The sequence below is a fragment of the Lissotriton helveticus genome, chromosome 6, assembly GCF_964261635.1.
Source record: "Lissotriton helveticus chromosome 6, aLisHel1.1, whole genome shotgun sequence".
Lineage (NCBI taxonomy): Eukaryota > Metazoa > Chordata > Amphibia > Caudata > Salamandridae > Lissotriton > Lissotriton helveticus.
The window spans coordinates 1,876,782,954-1,876,808,640 of NC_136067.1; the positions used below are offsets into that span (position 1 = coordinate 1,876,782,954).

At 44.4% G+C, this 25,687-nt stretch overlaps 1 protein-coding gene across 1 annotated transcript in view; it reads right to left on the bottom strand.

The window, feature by feature from the left end:
* RAB3GAP2 (RAB3 GTPase activating non-catalytic protein subunit 2) overlaps positions 1-25,687 on the bottom strand; it is a 586,520-nt gene that overhangs the window by 359,072 nt on the left and 201,761 nt on the right. Inside the window, exons 7-9 of the mRNA XM_078649806.1 lie at positions 22,257-22,358; positions 15,499-15,598; positions 7,474-7,572 (exon numbers count right to left, since the gene is read on the bottom strand). Coding sequence (XP_078505932.1) covers positions 7,474-7,572; positions 15,499-15,598; positions 22,257-22,358 — 301 coding nt within the window. The remainder of the gene's footprint in view (positions 1-7,473; positions 7,573-15,498; positions 15,599-22,256; positions 22,359-25,687) is intronic.

Below are 25,687 nucleotides of genomic sequence, written 5' to 3' on the forward strand. Positions count from 1 at the left end.
GCCCTGTATATAGGCTGCTTACGGATATTGGGAAGTAATACAAATGTCATAACACCACATCAACCTGTGAGAGCAAACTGTACATCACCTCACCTCTTCATAGCTGCCAAGTGACTCACTGGATGTTTAGCCATGGGAATATTACATTTTGAGATTCTAATACTCCATGCACTGCTTATACCCTTTAACATAAATAACATTTACAATCACACTTATAAAATCGCAAATGACATGATTCGTGAGAACACAGTGCATGTTAGAGTGGAGAGTTATAATTAATTGGTGTGGCTACCGAGTTGAATACACTGTGTATGGAGGTGCGCGAGGTATAGTAACATGAAAGAGGTGCTTAAATTATAAATTAAAGGTATAAGCATACGTTTAGAAATGGAAATGTTTGTGTAGTTTAAGTTTGGTTTGTAGTTAAAGAATAAATAAAGTCATATTAATTAAAATGTGGTTCTACTTTATAAATTTAAGGTATAACTATAACTTTCAAATGTGTAATGTTAGTGTATTTTAAGTTTGGTTTACATAGAAAGAATACCTGAAGTTTCCTACCAATAACAAAGTGTAAAGCGATGCGTAATAATCCCGGAACGCCCGCATCTTGTCCCCCGCTGCCGTTGCTCGCGCCCCATTAGGGAGCGCCACGTTCGCTATATGGGATATGGCCGTCTTGACCCTCAGCCTTCTCGCTAGGAGTTTTCCGACCTTGTCCCCTCCGTCAAAATGCAGTTGTTTCAGAGCCAGAAGGGAGCCCTCAGCCCTGTTCGCACGCAGCAATCGCAGTTGGCCCCGCAGATTCGCCAGGTGGCGTCTGGTCTTCAAGGTAGATCCCTCCTGATCTTGCGCCTCCGCAGCTCTCAGGTCCCTCACCAGGCCATCCTCCACCGCCCTCCCCTCTCGTGTCTTCGCGATCGCCAGGGATGTAATGTGGCCCCGTATCGTGGCCTTAAAGGCGTCCCAGACCACCGAAAAAGGCATCTCGGGCAGGTCGTTAGTCTCAAAATAGGAGGTAATGGCTGTACGAATGTCCTCGACAGACGCCTCATCCCGAAGGATGTGCGGTGGCAGATACCATTTCCGCTCCGGGGGGGACAGTTCCGCGGATCCCGAAGGAGCAGTTCCACATGCGCGTGGTCCGAGATGGATATGTCCGACATCCCCACGTCCACCACATCCCTGAGGAGGTCGTGGGACAGTAACAGATGGTCGATGCGAGAATAGGAGCGGTGGGCGCTCGAATAAAAGGAGTACTCTCTCTTATCCGGGGAAAAATAGCGCCACGCGTCAAACAAACCTAGGTCGCCAAGCTGCTTACGAAGCGCCAAAGACATCGCCCCAGCCCCTTGAAAGGAGCCCTCACTCCGGTCGATCGAAGGACACCATACCATATTAAAATCTCCCCCCAGAATGAGAGAGGGGCTGCCCTGAAGTATCTGCTCCCGCAAGAGGTCTCGGAGGAAACAATCCTGCGCCAGATTGGGGGCATACACATTACACAGCGTAAGCCGTCGTAGACCCACCTCAACAGTCACCTTAAGGAAACGGCCATCTCCACTTCGGAAAAGCCTATTCTCCCCCCGCCTGATGCCAGCCTTGCACAGAATCGCCACCCCTGCCGTCTTCGTATCCGCCGCCGCCCAGTACTGGAGAGGGTATCTAGGATGCGCCATGCGCCCAGTGTCGGCCTGGAGAAGGTGGGTCTCCTGCAGGAAAACGATGTCTGGGTCATGCCGCAAGAGGTAATGCCAGATCTGCTTGCGCGTATTGGGCGAATTAAGGCCCTTAACATTAAGGGACAGGATCTTTAGGGGGCCATTCACACTACTAGCCATGACAGGGAGCTCTAGAGTTCGCTTTCCAAACCATCCTCAGCAATCCACACAACAGCCACACACCCCGGGCATGTGTCCTCCCCCTCCGCCTCCCATCTGCCACCCCTGGCACCCTCCCAGGTCCCGTATAGAAGGAAAGAGAAAGAAGAAAAGAGAGAGAGAGGAAGATAGAGGCAGCTAGGAATATAGAACAAACAGTCTTCAGCCGAACCGGCTGGTAGCATGAACCATAGGAGTGCGGCCAACAGGGCCAGAGTCTTCTGTCCCCAGAATAGGGCATCCTACACCCGAAGGTTCGAACGCTCTTCGGGATGTCACTCCCCAGGGGGCAGGTCAAAGGGGACATGGCCATCAGAACGCACCAGAAGGTACGGAGCTCCCACCGCCCCAGGCCCAGTGTGCAGGATCTAGGGGCACGTTAGACCCCCCCCGCCACCCGACCTCAGGTACGCAGAAGGAGACATGAGAATAATACATCAGGAGGTTTGCAGCATGCTGAGCTCCATCATCAGGGCGTTGGAGGGCTCGGCGCGGGAGAGTGCCCCCTGGAGGCAGCCACGGTCTCCTCAAGAGCTCGAATGTGGGCAATAACGTCCTGCCTGGCCTGGCTGTGCGTGGGCCCCGAAGCAGGCGGAGTGCGACGTCTCCTCGGTACCGTGGTCCAATCAGGTCCAGTCGTAGCCCTCTTATGGGGCGAAGATCGAGAAGGGCTTTCCGGAGGAGAAGATGAAATGCCGAGCAGCCTCGCCGCCTCATTGTAGGACCTCAAAGCCTTGCGCCTACCCTCCCACTGGAAAATAAGTGCGAAGGGGTGGCCCCATTGGTAGGGAATGTTCATACTCCGCAGCTTCTCCGTCACCGGGCGGAAGGCACGTCTGCGCTTCAACGTGTTAGGTGCTAAGTCCTGAAATATTTGGATCTTGTGGCCCTTGTATTGGAGGTCAGGCTTGTCTCTCGCGCACCTCCAAATCTCCTCCTTTTCCACAAAAAAGTGCACCCTGGTTAGGATGTCCGGCAGGAGGCCCGACCTCCCCGCAGGGGCCGCAACACGGTGCGCCCGATCCAGAGTGGGAGGCGAGACGTCTTCATCCCCTCGGACCTCATGGAGAAGCTGCGCCACGTAGTCCATCACGTCCTTCCCTTCTTCTCCGAGTGGCACACCACGGATACGGAGGTTGTTGCGCCGACCTCTGTTTTCCAAATCTTCCTGCTTGACCTGGAGCTCAATGTTTTGTTCCTCAAGGGCTAGTAGGCGCTGCCACAGATGCTCCTGGTCTTCTGTGCGCGTGTCCATGGTCCTCTCCAGGCCATCCACTCGGTCTCCCAACTCTGTGACCTCTTTCTTGAGCTCGGTAACACAGGAATGCACCTCAGCTCTCAGGGATCCTATCTCTGCCTTGAGGTCAGTCATAAAGGCGGCCATAAACGCCTGAGTAACCGGCGGGGAGTCCGTAGCCCCTCGAGACGGGCCCTCCCCGGCCACCGGTGCCCCCGTCTTGCCCCACATGGCCACAACAGTGTTATCTTTAGGGGCCGCCGCTGGGTCGGCCCTGACGCCTTTGTTGGTGCGTGTCATCGTTCCCTGTGATCGGAGAGAACCCCTGGAGGTCAGTGTTCACCGCTCTATCTTGAGCCCACCGCGCCAGTCAGCAGGCGAAAGCAGTACCAAGGGGGGGGGGGGGGGGGGGGCCACTGGGGCGGCACACGAGCGTGGGGTATAGGGAGCAGATCTACACCCCGGCCACCTGAGGGCCCAAAGTCCTAACCTTTGATTTTTTCATTGAATTTCAACGGTTCTGCATTTTTGTTTATGAAAAATTTGTTAGAAATCGTAGTGTACCGTCGTTGAGTGCAGTGTTATTAAGTGGAGTGTGGTGCAGTAGAGTGAAGAAGAGTGTCGTACAGTATACTGTCAGACTGTAGTGTCACAGAATGGAGTAGAGTGGAGTGTGGTGGCTTATGGGGGAATAACTTACAGTGAAGGGGTGTAGACTGGAGTGTTGTAGAATATCGTAGAGTGGAGTGGCGTAGCATACAGTGCCGTAAACTGTTAAATAGTGCAGTGGCGTGTGGTATAGTACAGTGATGTGGAGTGCACTAGAATGGAGAGGCGTAGTGTATAGTAGAGTAAAGTGGATAAATTGAAGTTGAATCTTGTACAGTACAGTGGAGTGTCGTGCTGACATTAAGGCCATAGAGTACAACATATATGTGATTATGGATGTAGGCAGCAACTGATAATGGTCATAGGGGAAGTTGATTTGTGACAAATTTTAACTCACTTGAAATAGGGAAACCCTCTGTTCACCACGCCATCATGGTCCAGACTACGTTCACCATCCAGCCTTACCTAAAGCTTGAAATAGGTATTTTTGATCGATTTCTTCTGACTAGATTCAGACTAAACCTATTCCACCGGCTAGTAGCTTTCCCCATAATGAATGCTTGGGACCCAATCCTAGCCCTCTGTCCCTGCGATGACAAATCAGTGCAGTCTACTATACACGTAGCCATGTTCTGTAAATTTTACAACGATCATCGCAAACTTTGGTTACTATCTCTGCTGAAATCGTGGGGTGACAGACAGTACCGCCCTGCTATGCTGCGCCTACAGCTTTTAGATTCGGAAATTACCTGTTATCACGTTCTCAATTTTCTGAAATGCATTTTTAGACATAGGAAAAATTTGTAAAGTGATTTTTTGTCAAGTAAAGACTAACGTTTTTATTAATGCTTTCAAATGAAATGTGAATTTATAGTTCTCTTAATTCTTGTACTTTTAAATTACATTGTACTATAAGTTTTATGATTAATATTATAACAACATGTACAATATTGCTTTCATGGATTTCTAACTCTGAAATACCGAATAAAGAAATTTATTATTAACTCACTTGCTTATATTTTTTGTTTAGGGTGACAGGCTCCCAGCAAATTGTGGTAGTGGAAAATGTCACCCTGCGGCATCGGAAGGCGGGGAGGGAACACTGTTGGATGAGTAGAGAAGAACTGTTGGGGACTGACAACCAACATAACATAACACGTGTATTTGTAAAGCGCACGTGTCACCCAAGGGTCTCAAGGTGCTGAATAACAGATGTATATTTTTACCCAACTCAATGTTACTCATTTTATCGGCCTCCGAGGGATGAAAGGCTGAGTGGACCCGCCGTGAATAGAACCTGTGACCATGAGGTCGAACACAGGCCCCTACAGTGGATACATTAGTCCCCTGCGCCACCAGACCCAGCTGGTCCTGTTCGCTGCAACATGGTTGAATGCCAAGGGTGTTTTGCACACAGACCCGAGATGGTGCAGCTTAGTTAAGGTAAGATTTTACCTGCCAAATGATAGATCGTGCTGAATCCTGAGGCAGGGGGCGCATATAGTTGCTCTCCTGGAATGTCGATAGCATGGATTGTAAAATTAAAAGAGGTGTAATCTACGAATACCTCAGGCGACATGCTCCAGACCTGGTGTTACTCCAAGAGACCTGCCTGAGAGGAAACAACTCTAAAGTGCTGAAGAGAGAGCCTATCATCTGCTATAACATGCAGGATACTTCTCTGGAGCTAGGGGAGTTGCTGTGTTGCTGAAACGAACCTTACCTTTGTAGGTGATGAAAGTCACAGGAGATGACATGGGGCGCTATGCATTAGTGATTGGTAGGTGGAACATAATGACACTGACAATCATTTCAGTGTACTGCCCCCCCCCCACCCCACCCCCACTGCCTACAGGCAGCAGGTCTAGCGGGACTGGTGACTCATCTATAGCTTACTGAGGGACATTAATCCTAGGGGGTGACTTCAACCTGGTTATGGACGAAACAATTGATTGACTTCGACAAAGGGACAGTGGGGGAAGCTTGCAACTTGAACAATTTGTATAAACATACAACCTGATGGACGTGTGGAGGAGGTGTAACCCCTCTGTGCGGCAGTACACACACTACTCAGGGACGCACAAAACATACTCACCCCTGGACTATATATTAATGCAAGGGTCATCATGTCCCATATCCTACAGGTACGATTCTTAGCCAGAGAGAAATCCGACCACTCACCGCTAAATGAAGACTGGGTATAAGTAAATAAGCGCACTTCAAAGTCTGGCAACTAGAAGCCTGGTTACTGAAGCAAGAGGGAGTAGTGGAGGAATTGTGTCACAGCACTGACAACTACTTTAGGGAAAATTAACTCTCAGTATGGTCGCAGATGGAGATGTGGGAGGCCTATAAAACAGTCCTAAGAGGGCGGGCGATATCCTTAGTGAAAGCCAAATGCAAGTAGAGCGGAACTAATGCAACACATTGAGAATCACCTTCTTCAACTGGAAAAACTCAACGTGTTGCATCCCACTGAACACTTATGACACCACCGAGAACTTGCCCAATGATAATACCATGAGATGGCTACTAACAAAGTCAGTAACCATCATGCAGCCAGGCATTGGAGATTATTTGAAGTTGGAAACAAGGTAGGGATACTATTGGCATGGCTGAGTAAGAGAGAGGAACAGGCAAGATGGGTGGGAGGGATCCAAACAGAGACAGATCGGACCATAATAGGTAATGCTTGTATTACAGATGAGTTCACTCGCCATTACACACACTCGGCACTGAGCAGTACCACAGAGAAGATACTGGTCTTCCTCCCAGACATTCTGCTCCCTCGGCTCTCCAAAGCCGACAAAGCGGCACTCAATGCCCCTCTGATGCAGCAGAGAAAGAGGAGGCCATAAAACCCCTACAGTATGGCAAGGCCCTAGGTCCTAGCGGGCTACCGATCTAGGTGTTCAAATGGCAGGCAAACAAATGAATCAATGCTCTTTCAACAGGCCTATCTCTCTCCTGAATGCCAATAATAAAATTCTTGCAAAAGTATTAGCAAATCATCTGACATGTATAATCACAACCCTCATATATCCTGACCGGTCTAGCTTTATGCCGGGTAGGAGTACCAGGATGAATTTCCATTAGCTACACAGCTGTCTTGCTTGGACTGCCAATGTAGTGTAACTAGCAGCAGTAGTGGCTTTGGATGTGTGAAATGTGTTTTTGAATCCATTGAATGGCCCTTCTTATTCAATGTGCTAGAGATGATGAATCTAGGTCCGTGCTACTTGAGATAGGTGCAATAACTGTATAGTGACCCACTAGCGTGTATCAAAGTCAATAACGAATATTCAAGTACGTTTCCTCTCCATATGGGTACTAGACAGGGATGCTGTTGGTCCCCCATACTTTTTGCTCTGACGATAGACCACTGGCATGCTGGGAGAGAGCAGATACACTGATATGGGGTCTGCAATGGACATCAGGCTGGCAGGAGAAAATCTCCCTCTATGCGGACGACATTCTGCTGTACAAGTCTGACCCAGAATTCTCTTTTGACAGGATAATGCAGTCCATACATGCATAAGCTGGTAAAAATCGGTGATTTACACTCCTACAAACTGAACGCCATCCCAGCACGAGGGTCTTATGATTTAAAATGCAATTTGATGAAAGATGTGTTCAGAATCATGAATACAAATTGTAAGAAGCACTATGACAGGTAATTATGCGCACTTCCTTATACCAACAGTAAATAAAACGAGAAGAAAACAATCTGAGAGATGAAGTACTCACCAATGCTGACATGGTCAACAATACTGTCAACATCCTGCAGACCCCACTTCTTGTACGCCAATGGTGGAGGCTGGACATTCTCACTGCCAGACGCTGCAGCTGCAGAAGGTATGCACCAATGGTCAAACAATAAGAACAATGAAATAATGCTCAAGCTACAAGAACAAGGAAAATACTGATGATTCACTGTGGCTAAGAACTGCATAATTCACTCGAAATTTGAGTTAAGCTGACACACTGACTTTATTTTGCGCTTTTGAGCAAAATCATTCTTGCTAATAAGTATGTGTTTCTCATTGAGCATATTTGTGCCCATTACATCTACTTGTAACAAAATCCCTCGATAAAATAGTCAAGGACTGTGTAGTGCGTCTATGATGATTGGCAATATATCCTTTTAATTTCACTCAAAACTATATAAACATCCCATATAAAATTATCACTAGCTTAAGTTGGAGTTCCTCTGAGAAATCGTGCAAACCTACATCTTCAGAGTGTACAGATTCTGAGTGAAATTTCTCAAGAAAGAGCTGCAGTGCCTCTATAACACATGCGGGTTAGTATGAAAAATGTACTTAGTAGAATCATCATATAATGTCAAACACCAAAGGAGAAAAAGAGGCAGAGCGAGCCTCCACAGCTTCCTCTAATATAACATCAATAGACAAAGTTACGTGGTAACTTATTAGAGAGCATGTAGAAAAATTATTTCGAATGCTTCTCTTGCGATTCTGTCTTCCTACTACTCTTTCCCTACTCTAAAGTTAGGCAATTCCATGAATTGGACGAGGTGGCCTCACTCCGGTATTGTGACATGCTTCGTTATAGGCACCCTTTCGTGCGCATGTTTCGGAGCTCCCACACACCCTCCTATTTAATGTCAGGGGCTCACTTTTGGATTAAATATCAGCTCCTGACCAATAGCGGATCAGTGCACGATCATTTACATGTGCGCTGAGTAAAAAACAAGTCAATCTAACTACAGGTGTGTTTTAACACACTCCTCATTACGGCAGTCATTTCTGCTCCTTATAAATCCCTTCATTTGCAACTAACCATTTTACTAGCGGTCTTTTTGATTGGAAAGGGTAGGATCACTAAGGGCGCCTCTGCTTGAGATAGTAAGTGTATGATTGCATACTACCCACTGCATTAGACAGGTCATTTTTTAAATGAAGGGTTATCCTTCCCCTCATGACAGAGAAAGGGCTACTAAGATCGTACTGCACTTTTGAGTCCAATCATGTGTATTTAAGGAGCCACTGTATATCCCTCAGTCTTTGACAATAGGAGACGCCCAACCAGAAAAGACCATGAGGCAAAGTGCCCCCTGGTACTAGCTAAAGTTAAAACCTGCAGGGAAATGTGCAAGTGTGTTCTATTCATGTGCGTCCTTGTCGATTGTGTACGCACGCAGAATGTGAGTTTGTGATGTGTCAAATGTGCCACTTTTGTATGTTTATGTATCTTCATGTTTTTAAATCCGTACCGCTGGATTTATATGCGGTCTATAATGTGTAATACACGTTATATACCTGTGTCCCCTAATGTTACTGCTATTTTCGACCTTTTTTCCACATCAGGTGTCATTATCTGGTGACTTCTATAAACATTTTTACTCCCTCACTTTAAAACCTTAGCCGCGGTAGGATTTACCGCGGTGCGCTGAGTTTTTTTCAAACCGTGTTACATGACGAGCTCAGCTCGTCATGAGTGTACGAGAGGTGTACCTCATGACGAGCTGAGCTCGTCATGAGCGTCGAAGGGGTTAATATAGGCATCTATAAGTAAGCCCTGACAAATGCCAGAGGCCTATTTAGGTTGTCTAAGGGGAGAAACATGTTGGCACCTCAGAGGTATGCAAGGGCCATAGCACCCACTAATACCCTCTGATAATACTTTATGATATTTTTAGTCAGACCTAGAGTACCACCTAAATAAAGGGATACTTTGCGGTTTACTCTAAGGCATTTTTAACACCATAAACTGGATCCCAGTGATATATCCAGAAAAAAAGGAAAATGCTACTCACCCAGTATGCATCTGTTCTTGGCATGTAGAACTGTAGATTCACATGCTTTGCATAAGCCTGCCATCTAGTGTTGGGTCTGGATGTTTGCACTTTGTTTTTCTTCAAAGAAGTCTATTCCAGTCACGAGGTAGGTGACTCCTCCTTTTGGTGTAAGTGCGCATGGGCATCGACTCCATTGTTAGATTGTTTTCCGGCATAGGGTGAGAATGGAGTTTGTAAGAGTAGAATAGAGATGTCCATGTGTATGTATCTAAGAAAGATATTACTGCAACAGGTATAGGTACCCGGGCAGATGGGTGGGCACATGTGAATCTACAGGTCTACAAGCCAAAAACCAATACATACTGGGTAAGTAGCATTTTCCGTTCGAGGCATGCGAGCTGCAGATCACATGCTTTGCATGGACTATACAGCAGTAATCTTCCAAAAGCAGTGGCTAACCTGTAGCTGTTGCAGTGGTTTGAAATAGTGTATGTAGAACTGCCTGGCCTACATTAGCTTGTTGTCTTGCTAACACATCTACATAATAATGGTTTGTGAATGTGTGAGGTGTAGACCATGTTGCAGCTTTGTAGGTGTCAGCTATGGGGATGGTTCCTAAGAAAGCCAGAGAAGCCCTTAGTTTGTGAGTGGAATGCGCTCTAGGGGGAATTGTAAAAGTTATTTTTGCATTTGCATAGCATGTCAGAATACATTTGACTATCCACCTCGCAATACCTGATTTTAAAATGGAATTTCCTTTATGTGGTGGAGCAAAAGCAACAAAGAGTTGTTTAGTCTTACAAAAAGGTTTTGTCCTTTCTATTTAATAAGAGTAATGATCTTTAAACATCTAATGTGAGTAAGGCTCATTCTGTCACTGAATCCGGTTGAGGAAAGAACACTGGCAACTCAACAGATTGGTTGATGTGGAAGGAGATACTACTTTGGGTAAGAACTTAGGGTTAGTATGAAGAACCACTTTGTTGTGGTGTATTTGTAAAAATGTTTCTTCTATGGTTAGTGCCTGAAGCTCCCCCACTTTCCTAAGTGATGTAATTGCAGAAGGGTGGACCCATCAATCTGGTGAGAACAATATTAGGATTCCACACTGGAACAGGTGGAAGTCTTGGGTGAATAACTCTTTTGAGTCCTTCCATAAAGGCCTTAATAACAGGCACTCTGAAAAGAGACAGATGTTGTCTATTTTGAAGGTACTGCAGCGAGATGTAAGCGTACGCTAAATTTGAGTGTTGTAAATGCAGTAAATAGCAAATGATGTTTTGAACTGAAGCATCAATCGGGTTGATACGGTTGTATTACAGTACATAACAAATCACTTCCATTTTGAAGCATAGCAAACTCGTGTAGTAGGACACTTAGCCTCTTTAATAATGGTCATACAGTCTGGCAGAAGATTGAGATAGTCAAACTCTATGACTTCAGGTGCCAGATCGCTAGGTTGAGATGTCTGGGATCTGGGTGTGTGATCTCTCCGCGGCACTGTGTGAGGAGATTGGATGTGAGATGTAGTTTTTGATGAGGAACTGCTGAGAGCTCCAACAGGGTGGTGAACCAAGATTGACTGGCCCATGTGGGAGCTATTAGGATTAGTGTGAGAGTCATTTGCCTTAGTTTCCGAACCACTAGTGGAATGAGTGGGTGAGGCGGAAAAGCATAGGCAAATATCCCTGACCAGTTGATCCATCGTGCATTGCCCTTGGACAAGGGGTGTGGATACCTGGAGGCGAAGCTTGGGCATTTTGCATTTTGGTGTGTGGTCAACAGATCTATGTCTAGGAAGCCCCACATCTGAAAGAACGGGAGGAGAACTTGAGGGTGGAGTTCCCACTCATGAATCTGTTGTCTCTGCCTGCTGAGCAGTCTGCAATTTGATTGTCTACTCCCAGAAGGTGTTCTGCAAGGAGATAAGATTTTGTGACGTATGGCCCACCTCCAAATGTCCTGTGCAAGTTGTGGAAGCTGGAGAGAATGTGTCCCCCCCTGTTTCTGTATATAATACATGAATGTCAGGTTGTTTGTACGCATCATGACAACTTTGCCTACAAGGTGAACTTGAAATGCTTTGAGCACTAGAAATACTGCTAGTAGCTCTAAGTGATTAATGTGGAACTGCTTTTGCTGTTGACTCCACGGGCTCTGAACTGTGTGAGTTTGGAGATGAGCTCCCTAACCAGTGAGCGATGCATCTGCTGTTAGCACTGTCTGTGGAACTTGGTCGATGAAGGGCCGCCCCTTGTAAAGTTTTTATGGATTCCACCACTGCAGAGAGCGATGAGTGCAGCCGTCCACCAACACTAGATCTGATAACTGACTCTGAGACTGATTCCACTGACGAGCTAAGCATTCCTGAAGGGGACGCATTTGAAGTCTTGCACAGGAAACTATTAAGATGCAAGACGCCATCATTCCCAGTAACTGCATGAATACCAGAGCTGGCAATGAGTGGTGAGGCTGGAACTGGGAAATTAGAGACTGAATGTTGCAGATTCTGGCTGGACTGGGACAGACTAGAGCTTTTTGTGTATTGAGAGTGGCTCCTAAGTACGTTTGCGTATTGGAGGTTTGGAGATGGGGCTTGGACAGATGTACTGTGAATCTTAGATCGTGGAGCATCTGTAATGTTCTGTGAGTGCGTTGGAGACAGTTTGCTTGTGAGCTGGCTTTGATAAGCCAGTCGTCTAAGTATGGGAAGACGTGAATGTGTTGTTTTCGCAAATGAGCTACGAGTACTGCCTGACATTTGGTGAACACTCTGAGAGCAGTGGTGACTCCGAATGGAAGCACTTTGAACTGGTAATGTTGTCCCGCCACCAAAAACCTGAGGTGTTTGCGATGAGCATTGAGTATTGGAAAATGGAAGTAGGTGTCCTTTAAATCTAAAGTAGAAAGAAAGTCGCCTTGCGGAAGGAATGGAAGCACTTGTTGGAGTGTTACCATGTGAAAATGGTCTGATTGGATGTACAGATTTAGGTCTCTCAGGTCTAGAATAGGCCTGAGAGCGCCGTCCTTTTCGGGTATTAGAAATTTTAGGGAGTATACGCCAGCCCCTAGATACTGTAGTGGGACTGGCTCTATAGCTCATTTTTCAAAAAAGAGAGAATGTCTTGTTTGAGAAGGTCGAGATGCTCTTGGGACATGTTTTATGATCTTGGAGGAATGTTTGGGGGAGTGGTGGTAAGTTCCAGGCAATCACCATATTGGATAACTTGTAGAACCCATCTGTCTGAAGTTATTGTATTCCAGACGGCTAGAAATTGGGAGAGACGTCCCCCGACAGGAGTGGAACGGTCGAGGTACAGGAAGGAAGTCACTGTTTGGTGTTTGCAGGGGAAGTATGTGTTGAGTTGCCTCTACCTCTTCCCTTGCCGTTATTACCTCTAAATCCTCCTCTAAAGTAACCTCTTAAAGAGGGCGACTGATTATTGCCTTTTTAAAAGAAGATGGGATTTTCTGGGTATATGTTCTTTGAGCCCCCAACCCCCTGTAAAAGGAACAGTGAGGGGAGCCCTGATTGGAAGGAAGCTGCAAAGCCCCCATGGACTTTGTGACCTCTATATCTTTCCTCATCTTCTCTAAAGAAGTATCTACTGTAGGCTCGTAGAGGTGCTCCTTATCAAAGGGCTGATTTAAAATAGAGGCTTGGACCTCGGGTTTAAACCCAGAAATTCGGAGCCAAGTATGGCTCCGTAACAGAACGCTAGTGTTCACTGCGTGAACTGTGGTATCAGCTGCGTCTAAAGCGCACCAATGGATGTGTTGGAAATTAATTTCCCTTCTTGAATTAGGTCCCTAGCTTTACTCCTATGTTCATCTCGCAAAAATGTTATTAATTTTTCTACCTCGTCTTAATGAGCCCTGTCATATCAAGCTAAAAGAGCTTGGGTATTTGCAATTCGCCATTGATTGGTTGCTTGCGCAGCTCTCTTTTGCCAGAGGCATCTATGAGTTTGGACTCCTTATCAGGAGGAGAGGCATCTCCTGTGGTCTGTGAGTTTGCTCTTTTGCGAGCGTTAGAGACTACCATGGAATCTGGCCCCTGATGTAGATAGGTTCAGTAGGTGCCGCCTTATACTTCGTCTACTCTGGGTGTGACAATCCTTGCACGCGCAGGGCCTTTAAAAATCTCGTCCGGATGTTTAAGCATTCCCTTGAGCATAGGTAGTGTTTGTGTTGCTCTTTGAAAGGAACTTAAAGTCTCAAAAAGAAAATCCTCTTCAAGGGCCTCCTTATGAAGTTGTACCCCAGGATCCTCAGCAGCCCTATTGAGTATCTCAATCTTGCTGTACGTTTCGATGCCAAGCCGGAGGGCTGGGGTTCGAAACCTTTTCTCAGTGCCGACCTTGGCCCGAAGGCAGAGGAAAGACCGGAGCCTTTTTCTTCGGTAAGTATTAGGGTAGAGGAGTATCAGTACTCACTGTATACTGACCCAGTGTTGCTTGCTCTTCCGTGTCGGAGTCGGCTTCGGACATGGAGATATGCTCCTCCTCTTCTTTGGCTCCTTGTGCGTGGAATTCTTCCGAAGATGTTTGGTGCGGATCCACTTTGTTGCTGCATTTCGTGACGCCGAGCCCGACAGTCACGGAGAGTCTTCTTAGATCGAAATGATCGGCACGCATCGCAGTCCTGTTCGTCGTGTTCCGGGGATAGACAAAAGTTGCACACTTTGTGCAAGTCGGTGCGACACCCAGGAAAGAATTTTAAATGGAGTCCGTTCCGTCGACTGCTAGTGGGCCCGACGCGGGTAGGCCCAACGTCCCTCCACGAATCTTCCGATCGAAGACTTTGAATGGAAACAATACGCGGAGAATGGTAAACGCGATTGAGAAACAATAACGTCGAGAGTAGTGGATTGAACGCCAAGGGGAACCCGAGAAACGGTGTCAAACCGGAGTGCAGCGATTCACGTCCAAACCCGATGGCAGAAAAAAAACAATGGAATCACTGCCCATGTGCACTATCACCGAAAGGAGGAGTCGCCTACCTCGTGACTGGAAAAGACTTCTTTGAAGAAAAACAAAGTGCAAACATCCGGACCCAACACTAGATGGCAGGCTTATGCAAAGATCACATGCCTCGAACATACATTTCTACAAACTCCCTCAAGACAGCCCAAGTTGAAGTTGAGTCCGCCCTGGTAGTATAACTTTAGCAGGGTGGGACGAGGTGGCCTATGATTAAGCATGTCACATTAGTAAGCCCACCTCGTCCAATTCTTGGAATTGCCAGACTTAGAGTAGGGAAATAGTAGAAGGGAGACAGAATCCCAAGAGAAGCATTTGAAATAATTTTTCTAAATGCTCCTTAACAGGTTACCACGTCACTTTGCGTTTTGATATTAATTTAATACACATTAACAAAGACGAATCTGATCAGAGATTTACTTACACAAGCCCAGGAGTCCAAAAAGCATTTAATATTTAGACTTTTCCAGATACAAAATCAATGTTTTAGCTGTGCCTCTGAGGAACAAGGTTCAAAAAGTCAAGGGAAGCGACATGAGCAGTGTAGCATATTGATGTCATGCGCACTAGGACCCTCATGGTTCTGGGGGGACTCAGAGGAAATACGTCATATGCAAGGAGGTGTTAGGGTGTGGTTACTGTGAAGTATGACATAATGCACAGTGTGTGAGATTTATGCTAAGGACTAACGTAACGCTTGATAGCAGCTCCGGTGTGGTGTATTATTATAAGCATGCTCCTGGGCTGGGGAAGACGCTACAAGCAGTAGCTGATGTCAAGTGCCCAATGAGTTGTCAGGGCAAGCACCACGACACAAAAGCTGCATTGGGAACATGCGTACAGTTTAAGGAGAGCACATGGGGTCTGATGGCGATTCTTCATGAATGTTGAGTTGAGCTACAATCACAAGGAATGCCAGCACAAATGGACTAGGCAGAAAGGACTGGCCACCTGCATAGTCATTTCAGTCGAGAGCGAGACCCATGCTGCGCAACGACACATGCATACATCAGAATTGTAGTGGTTTACCTCTTGCTACTTGGTTACGACAAGCACGCAGCGACTGGAATAAACTGAAGCCGTCGATGGTGACAACTGCAGCTGGATACAGAATGCTCAACTCTTCGTGCTGTGTAAAACACACAAAGCATGTACAATCACTTTACCATGTGTGGACAAACATCTTCGCTGCAGCACCGGCTCTACTAAGGCATGGGCTAACAGAGACATACGCCCGAGGTCATTATATTTAGTGCTATGAAATTGAGTAATATTTACACCTATTACTGACAGAACTTACAGAAAGTAGACGTGTGTGGTGAAGGATAAATAAAAACAAGATATTATTGTTACTCTTATGAGAGTTCCCGTGTGCCTCGACCCTTATATCTTGTGGTAAAAAAGTAATGTGCACCACTACACACACCTCTGCCCATTAGCATTGAATGTTTGATACCATTTTACTCCAAGGCCAGATACTTTGGCATTGGCTACCACTTGCATCTTTTGCCAGGTGTAGTCTTTGGCACTAGGATGCCCTACAACATGTATCAATAGCGCTTTACTAATCTATTTCAATCAATCAATCAAGGCTCCATATAGCTGTAGCCACAAAAACTTTTTTTCAATTTTCCTAACAGGGCCACAGATAGGTGAAATGTGAAGCATCATGTAACTCAGAATTTTGAATTCAGCTTTCTGAGTCAAATAGGTATGCAGTGTTTTGGGGGTTGATGACGAAACCTGTATTAAACAAGCACTTGTGAAATATTTTACCCATTTCACGGTTCCCTAGGAGATATGGGTTTTTATATCACTGTATTTAGTACAATAGAAGAACCGAAAAATATAAGTACCAATTGTTGTGGATGCTTACACGGGAGCATCTGGTGGTCGCAGTGTTCATGGAGTTCAAGGAGTCGATTAGGCAGAACACTGCAGTAAACTACATTTTTCAGTTCAGTTCAGTTCAAACACAGTTTATTTAGACCATTTAGTCTTTAAACTACAACTCATACAATAACTTTTAAAAGAGTTTACACATCAAAACAACTTATTCTCAACAATAAAAACATCATCTGATCCTTAAAACTTCATTCCTAATAATTTTAAAAACAGTAATATTTCATTTTAGATAGCGATACTCTTTTTTGCACTTAACCCTTAAATGAATGTGGGAACTTATATACACCCTGCATATATTTCCCTATGGCTATCGCAGTATCTAAGTTTTCCATATCAGCAAGAAACTCCCATGCTTGCAAGAGCGCCTTTACATCATACTTTAAAAAAATTGGCCGAAGAAATAAATTACACAAATTTAAAAAATATCGACAATCCAATAAAATGTGTAAATTGTTACATTTCATCCCCATCTTACACATGCATTTACCATCAGGTTGCATTAGACCTGATTTTATTGCACTATTTGTTACAGCCGGATTTATTCCAATTCTTATCCTTAAAACTTCCATTCTTAACCAATTTGGTAATATATCAAGGTAGGGATAACGTGTATCTTTCTCCCAGCTTTTACTCATACATTTTACAGAATCTTTCTTGCTCAAATACTCCTGGTCTATTTCTCTTGACAATTCTTTTCCCTGCATTTTGAGTACGCTTTTTGTTACAATGATTTGTAATGTCTTCGGATCTATTTTCACCTTCAGGTGGTCACAGATGGTCTAAAGTTTGCTTCTTGCGGCTTTAGCCCATTTTAGCTCAATAACTTGGATCTCTTCCATACACCATTGAGATACCTTTGTGACCTCATCACTACCTAAGCGATTCCAAAATCTGAGTAGACTTTGTTGCACCTGTATATTCCACGCCATCAGCCCCGATTCCAGTCTAATAGCTTGGATCATTGGCCGGGACCATAAAGATTTTAGGCATTTTCCTTCCTCTTTATCCCAGGAGCTTTTACCATCGATACAGAAGATTTCTGAACCATATTGGAATTGAGGGGGAATCATTGCTTTATAGGCCGTCAATAGAGGTTTATGGGACATATCACCATAACTATGATTGAATCTTTTCAGCCCGCATACTGCCAGCTGTGCTTTTATTTTCTGTGCCTCAAGGTGCATACCCCACTTCAAAGAATTTGTAAACTATATTACAAGGTATTTATATTCATTTACAATATCTAGTTTAATTTGGCCCAGATACCAATTGCACTTCGTAGTCCTCTTCCCGAAGCAAAAATCTTTTGTTTTGTCCATGGTTACTGTTAGTCGTTTTGCCTTACAATATGCGCTGAAAATATTCAGCTTTCTTTATAGACCTACCTCAGTTTGGTCCAATATTACTGGATCGTCGGCATACAGCAAACAGGACAGATGCCTTCCGTTTACTTTTGGGCTTGTGCCTCTAGCAGAACTCAGAGTAATGGGCAAATCTGCTAGGAATATGGCAAACAGGAGCGGATCCAAAACACAACCATGCCTGAGTCCATTATTTATTGCTATTTCTGGTGCTAGGCCACCAGATGTATCTTTAATTACTTGTGCCAATTATGACTGTGTAGCTCCTGGTTCACCATTAAGAGATCTGGTAGAACCTCATAGTTTCTCCTGGTCTCCCACAAACACTCCCTATCCACCAAGTTAAACGCTGCGCAAAAGTCTACAAAACAGCAATACAACTTGCCCTGCAGCTCCATGGACTTCCGTGACACAGCCCACAAGGCAAAGTAGTGGTCAATAGTAGAGTGACCTTCCTTAAAGCCTCCTTGTTTTATTGGGACTATCGACCGCCACTTTACCCACTCCTTTAATCTACCAAGGATTATTTTTGAGAATACCTTTTCTCCAATGTCCAGTAAGTTAATTAACCTGTGGTTCATTGGGTCCTTCCTATCACCCTTTTTGTGTAGTGGTCTAATTATTGACCCTCTCCAGCTTTTAGGGATACAACCCGAGTCTAAAATGGCCATAAACCAATGGGATAGGAATACTGCCCACCAGTCTATTTGAGTTTTAATTATTGTAGCTGGGAGATTATCAGGTCCAGCTGCATAAGATAAATTCAGCTTCTTGATTGTTTCTTTTACTTTCTCTATATTAAACGCTGGTTTTAACTCATCTACAGATACTGTCCAAATTGATTTTTCCTTATTTAATTCCAAATTCCCATTTGCTTTGTATAAATTTCCTAGGTAATTTACCCATGCTGCCTCTTCCACCACACAGTTCATATTTCCCGGAGTCCTTCCTGCGGCGTCCTGTATCAACCTCCAGAAACCTTTTACATTTTTACTTTCTATTGTTTCTAGTAGGTTTTCCCAACATTTTTCCGCTAAAGATCCTTTTCTGCTTCATTGTTAAGGATTTGTATTATTTCTTCAAGTTGAGCAGGATCTCTAAATTCCCAACTTCATAGCATTTTCTCTGACACCGCTCTATTTTCCAAAGGGCCCTTTTTTAATTCCTACAGGCAAGATTAAACCACCTTGGTTGCCTTCCTTGGCTATGTTGTATTTTTACATTACTCTGTTTCTTATCGTTTAAATGCACTCTGAGGCATTGCACAGCCTGTGCTATTTTATCCACGTACCATTCTACCTGCTGCCCTTCAACACTGTCCTTTGTTAAGTTTTGTTAAAAGCTTACTAATTTCTTCACATATTCTTCCGTCAATTTTGTAGTAAGGCGCTTGAAGATATTCCACATTTTGGGGGATCACTCTCTCGCATGGCCTTATAGCTCCCCTTAAATATTCGCAATATAAAGCATTATGGTCACTATTCTTGCGCTTGATGATCCAGAACTTTTTTACCATTTCATAGTTCCAGACCTGGACAAAAATATAATCTATAAGACACTGTTGACCACCTACTCTAAAAGTCTGTGTGGCTGGGCGGTCTGGGTCCAATCTACCATTGAAGCATATTAATCCCGTAGATCCCAGAAACTTCCCTAATGTTTCATCCTGATTAGTAGTTACACACATGAGAAATTTTGCTGACCCTATACTATAAGAGCTCAAGATTACCTCAAACCAGAAATCTATCTTTTCGTAATTTAGTTTGTGATTAAAATCGCCCATTATCACCATTTCATCTGTTCCATACATTTCATTTAAATTAATTATATCCTTTTTAAAGAGCCCCATTTCTGTATCATATTCTTTTTGAGAGCTCCATTGGATATATACATTTATGATGATCAGGTTCACCTCCTTCAATGTCCGAATAGGATACCTTACAAACCAGCACCCATTTACATAATGTGCTAATTAACTTTGCCTCTTTCACTAGCCTGGTCGAGATGAGAGTCGTGATCCCATCCGACGGGCGTCCAAATCTTCTTATTTTACTGGCTGGTTTATGAATTTGAACAAACCCTTCAACTACTGGGGTGTTGCCGCATAGCCATGTCTCCTGCAAACAAATAATATCAACGTACTTTGCAACGTGATTTAAACTGTCCACCTTAGTTTGTCCTCCCACCCCGTTTATGTTCCATGTTTTTGATCCGTGTAGAGTGTCTTCTTTGTGGTTCTTTGGTGTACACCGAGTCTGTGTGCATAAATTAATGATACAAACCTTGTTTTTATCCATGGCTTTTGGCCCAGCAGGGGACGCCTCAAACAGTGTAGCCTCACACCTCAAACTATTATTGTGCACATAATGTGCTTCTCTTGAGGCATAGTTGCTTTGACTTTCTTGTAATTGCATAGTTACTTATGGTGCTTTTCCATGACTGAAAGAAAGCTTGGATTGGTAAAATGCTGTTCTAAGGCTAAATTGTGAAAATTATATAAACATTATGTACACTGTTGTCCTCTAATAGGTTAACTCTGTCTTCTGTTGTATTGCTGGAATAGTAGTAGTAAAGTTTTGTAAGTTGTTTTGCAGTTCGTCCTCCTTTTTAAGGAACTGTACAAACACAAAAAGGAGCTAGTAGATACACTATGAGTATAAATTGAGTGAGCAGGTACACAGACAAGCTAACATGCTTAGTCCAATTGCCCCAAATAATCTGTAAAATAGTATGATAGGTGAGCAAGTATGGATGGCAGACTCTTTATTCAGAATTACCTGTAGGCCCAAGGCCTTTACTTTATTTGCAGTAAGACCTTCTTGCACGTCGATGTTCCTTGCCAGAATCATTGTAGGTTCCTTTGGCTCCTGGGCTGGCTTTCGAACATCTGTCCTGTGCATAGGCTCTAGTCAAAGCTAGGCAATGGCTCTTGCCAGCAGCAGACCAGCTCCTCTCTTCCGCCTCAATCTTCAATAATTTCCTCAGGTGTTTCAGGATTAGTTCCAGCTTCAAGGGGAACACAGACACAATCCTAGCATGGTTTTTCTCAATTGGGCAGCAGAGGCTTCTGGTGAAGGAAAATGAAGTGCAAAAACCTGCTTCAGGAGGCCAGGATGTATCTAGAACTAGAGACTACTGGTGAGAATCAAGAGCCTGTACTGCCTTTTCTTTGATTGACTCACAATAAAAAATTCAGAGGGTCCATTCATATGCTTTTTCCTCTACTTGATGCTTTGAGAAAAGAGGAACAGAGGAAACAACAGATGTGGGCTTTTTTTGCTTTGCTACGCAAACAAATGATGGACGGAATGCCGAATAAATCATACATACACCCCCAGTCAAGAGATCTGGATTAAATCCATCTTTCTTTTAGTCACCATATCACCGCAGTTTAATCCCAGTCATATGCAAATCAGTCTTGACCTTGCTCTTCATGGGAATAGTCCAGCCAGACCTGCCAAGCCAGGCCCTTCCTGGACCGAAAACAAGCATCGTGGGACGGGTTTCATGGTATCACCCCTCATCAGCCAGGCTAGCTTGAATCTAGTGGCACAGTGAGCAAGGACCCCACGTCTGACACATGTGAGAGCTGGCAGGTGAGAGATTGAGAGGGATGACAAAGTTAATTTCCACCCACTGCATACAAAAGGACCTCTAAAATAAAGATACAAGGGGAGCTATAAGCCAGAGACAGCAGGGAACCATCATTTTGTGTATCGCCATTTTGTGTAGCAGTCTTCAGGTCCTTGGTATCAAAACCATTCTTACAGCGCACTCGTAATACCCTAGTAACTTTTTTTTATTAAAAACACCACATAGCTCACACTATGGGAGAGTGAAGTGCCCCATTTCCTGGTATTGGATAGATTTTTACTGAGTATGTCAGCATGCTTTATTTCTTGAGTGCAGATAAAAAGGTTTAGCCCTGGTTTAAAAAACACTGCCACCATACACCACTCTCCCATAGCCTGTAAAAGAATGCAAACGTCGTACTTCCTATCTATCCTGTGGTCTCTGTGCTCTGTAAGAGGCAAAAAATACAGGTGAGCTACAAATGTGAAAAGGGCTAACGAGAACAGGGGACCACACATTGGATGGAAGTACAGCCTTACACTTTTTCTAGCACATTTACATCTCAGGAAAAGTCACCAAGCATTCACTCTCTAAATGAATTCGAGACAATTAACAAAGGCATTCATCTCTTCAGTTAGTCTGAAATGTAAAGGCTGTATTTTCCTCTCAAAATTGAAGTGGATTGAGGAATTCTGTCATAGTTAAAAAAAAATGTAAAAGTCAAACCCTCAGAAGACGAGCAAAGGCTTGTCGTGCCTGTGAATAGAGGGTGTGGGAGTTCCCTCTCAAACACACAAACTCTCGAGCTTGCTATGCAGAAGAAACTGTCAAACCCCGCTAAAATAAGGCATGATTAACATGCAGATGACACATACTGTGCTCCCAACAGAGAAGAGGGAATCAAATGCCAGTACATTTGCTCTTTTGATTGAAAATGGGTTCCCGCACCTGCTCTGTGACTCCCGGGTGCCTGGGGATCTCATATGTGCGGCACTTCAGCTGGAGGATCGGGTCTTCGTTCAAGAGTTGGGCCAGCAGCAGCACCCCGTTCTAGAGGAGAAGGACAACAGGTCATGAGAAGGATGGGATGGATTCCGGCCTGAGGCGGGAATGTGAAAAAGTGCAGCAACAGGAGGTACAGACATGTTTCCACATTACAGAGAACAGTTACAGAAGACACAGAGATCGAAAACAGAAGGTTCCACATAAGTCCGAAAAAGAGTGTGCAACTGGGATATAAACCTCATGGGCTTCCCTTGATTATGGTTAAATCACTTATCAGATTCTTGAAACAATGTGTTAATAATACACTATTCAATCTAATTCAGTAACATGTCATGTTCAGTGCAGAAACATCCATGCTGCTGGTCATTGAAAATAAGCTTCCAGTGGGAACACTAGCATCATCAATCAATCAATCATCAATTGTAGAGCGCTGCACTGTCACCCCTGGGGATATCTGGCAGCTGTGGTGCGAGGTGACGTCTCCGTCAAACAGCCAGGTCTTGAGGAAACGGCGGGTAGAGGGAAGAAACGAGTAGAGAAATGCAAAACAGAAGGCAGAATAACGAGCGTGAAAGGAAGTTCTAAATAGAGGGCAGAAAAACGAGCACAAAAAGACAAAACAGAGGCCAGAAAAACGAGCAGAAAAGGCAAAACAGAGGGCAGAAAAACGAGCAGAAAAGGCAAAACAGAGGGCAGAAAAACGAGCATGAAAGGAAGTTCTAAATAGAGGGCAGAAAAACGAGCACAAAAAGAAAACAAAGGGCAGAAAAACGAGCAAGAAAGGAAAAACAGAGGGCAGAAAAACACGAAGAAAAGGCAAAACAGAGCAAGAAACAAGCATAGGAGGCACAAACAGACGGCAGCAGGTGACAGGCAGCAGAGGGTAGTGGATTGCAGGCAAGCTGGACAGGAGAACTGTCGCAGAGGGCGCTGGCACAAGAACCAAGTAGCTTTTTTGTCGTGGTAATGGCAACTGACAGAGAAAAGCTCAAAGTTGTAATCGGGAAGATGAAGTATGGCGTGGACATTTGGAGGACAGTACTTGAATTGTTTGTGACATTTTTATGGAATATCTAATAACTATTGCCTATATTTTCCCTCTACCCGTCTACCATCAACCGTGCTCTCTCTACACTTCATATGTATGCCACACTTGCTCACATTGAGGGAGCACTGCCTCCCTAGAGAAAGAGGCTGAATTGTGCTCAGTTTTTCTCAGACTCATTAAACATGCTGGGAATGTGGGAATTATAGGCGAGAAAATGCGATTGTAACTTTCAAGCACACGCACAGTACTTCTGGTCCACAAAGGGGAGGAGGGGGGGAGTTAAGTTACACATGGGAGAATGCTTTCTTTAGGACAAAAATCCTCACTCACCCAAGGGTGACATGCTTCATCATTTGCCCTCCTCACACCTGCACCAAATGGTGTTTTTAGGTACAGATGAGCTGGAATGAGCAGTCGTCTAGCTGGGCACGCCTCCCAGGGGCGCACAGACTTGAACCAGCTCTGCTGTCTAGGCGGCCCATTGAGACTTAACAGTGAGCAGAACTCCCACGTTACGATACAACGGTGGACCCCAATAACAAAGGCATTATGGGCCATGTTCTGTATCACCTGGTTTACTACCTTGAGGCTGGTATCAGGTTTTAGATTGGTTGTTGGAGAGTGACTGTTCCAATTTAGTTCTGATGAATGCCCCTGAACCCCAGATAGGTTCATACTAGGGCAGAAACATGTTGACCTCACATTGGGAGTATTTTTTCTTAACTCCCCGTCACTTCTCTCTTCTTTAATCCTATCCACTGAGAGCACCAGAATAAAACTGATATTTAGCCCACCAGGAGACAGTTTTTTTCTCTAACCATTCTCTGTTTAAAATGTAATTACATAGCATTCTGCCCATTAATCATATGTACTGCTCATCTATCACTAAAAAACCTTCAGATCCTCTCCATTGGAGAGTGTTAGCCCACACCAAGCACCATTTGGCGCAGGAGTGAGGGAACCCAATGGTAAAGCATGCCACCCTTGGGTGAGTGAAGGCTCTTGTCCTAAAGAAATCATTCTCCCATGGACAACTTTAATCCCCCCCTTTACCCTTTGTGGACCAGATGTACTTTGTGCTTCATTAACTAGGGAGCAGTACGTGCCTGTTTGGGTTCCTTTCTCCCATTAGATCCCATGTGTGTATGGATTACAACTTCGAACACAGTTATTCCAGTTAGCTAAAACAAAACAAAATGGCTGCAGCCGCCATAATAGCATGTGGCTAATTTGCAGTAAATACAGTTACATATTAGGGCTTAAGATAATTTACTATTTTGTTGTGTTACTGTTTCAGGCATCATATACACATTTTTAGGTCTCACCTACACAGACCATGCGCTGTGCTGCAAGACGTAATATTTACAACTCCGTGTGCTTACAACCCGCCCACGGCATACCATTAGTTGGTTTTGTTGTCACTTTCATTTGCAATGTTTCGATTACTTAGCTCCCGTAGGGTTCTCTTCCTTTCTTGCGTTAGCTACTCACTGGAGCATGGGCCAAGTACATGCGTTCTTCCTCGTCTTTTTGCAACACACTAGTTCCTACTTCACTTCACACAATGCCACTCAACGACACTCCATTCTAGTCTATGCCACTCCATTCCACTGTACTTTATGTCACTCCACTCTACGCCACTCCATTTTCCTCTGCGCCAAACCACTAACTTTTAACCATGCTGCACATCAGCCACCCTGCTGTACAACATTGCTAAAAGGCATTGGCAAATCCAATGTCTTAGGCGAGAGCTACTGTCTTGTCAATGCTTGTTTTAAATTGTGGAGGTGTTTAGATTGGAAGACAAAACACATTGCTCAGATAAAAACACAATGTTAAAAGAAACGGGTTTAAAAATAAAATATAACAATATCAACATTCTAGGCACATCTACCACATTCGATAAAAAATACAAATAGCCCTACAAAAGACTGCAGCACAATAATAAACGAGCTCCACCTGTCCGAGGGGGACTATTTTAATGTACCTCTCATTGGTCTCTAAAGAAGCTATGACCACTGTATTATGGACCCACTTCTTCTCTGGCTACCGCTTCTGTATTTTCTGGAATGGCACATCAATATATCAGCACACACTGCAGAATGGCACTGCCAGCTTGTGTTCTCTACAAACTTAGCACTTTTTCATTGGATAATAGTAACTGTTAGTTTCCGTGCTTAAAAAGTGCAAAAGCGGCATGAAACACATTTTAAAAATACGTTATGGTTAATATTACACTCTCTTTATTCTTCAATAACCTGGCCCTTAGAAGCGTAGGGCAAGTCTCATACCAACATCTCTGGCTCTCAAAGAGACACTAAATCCA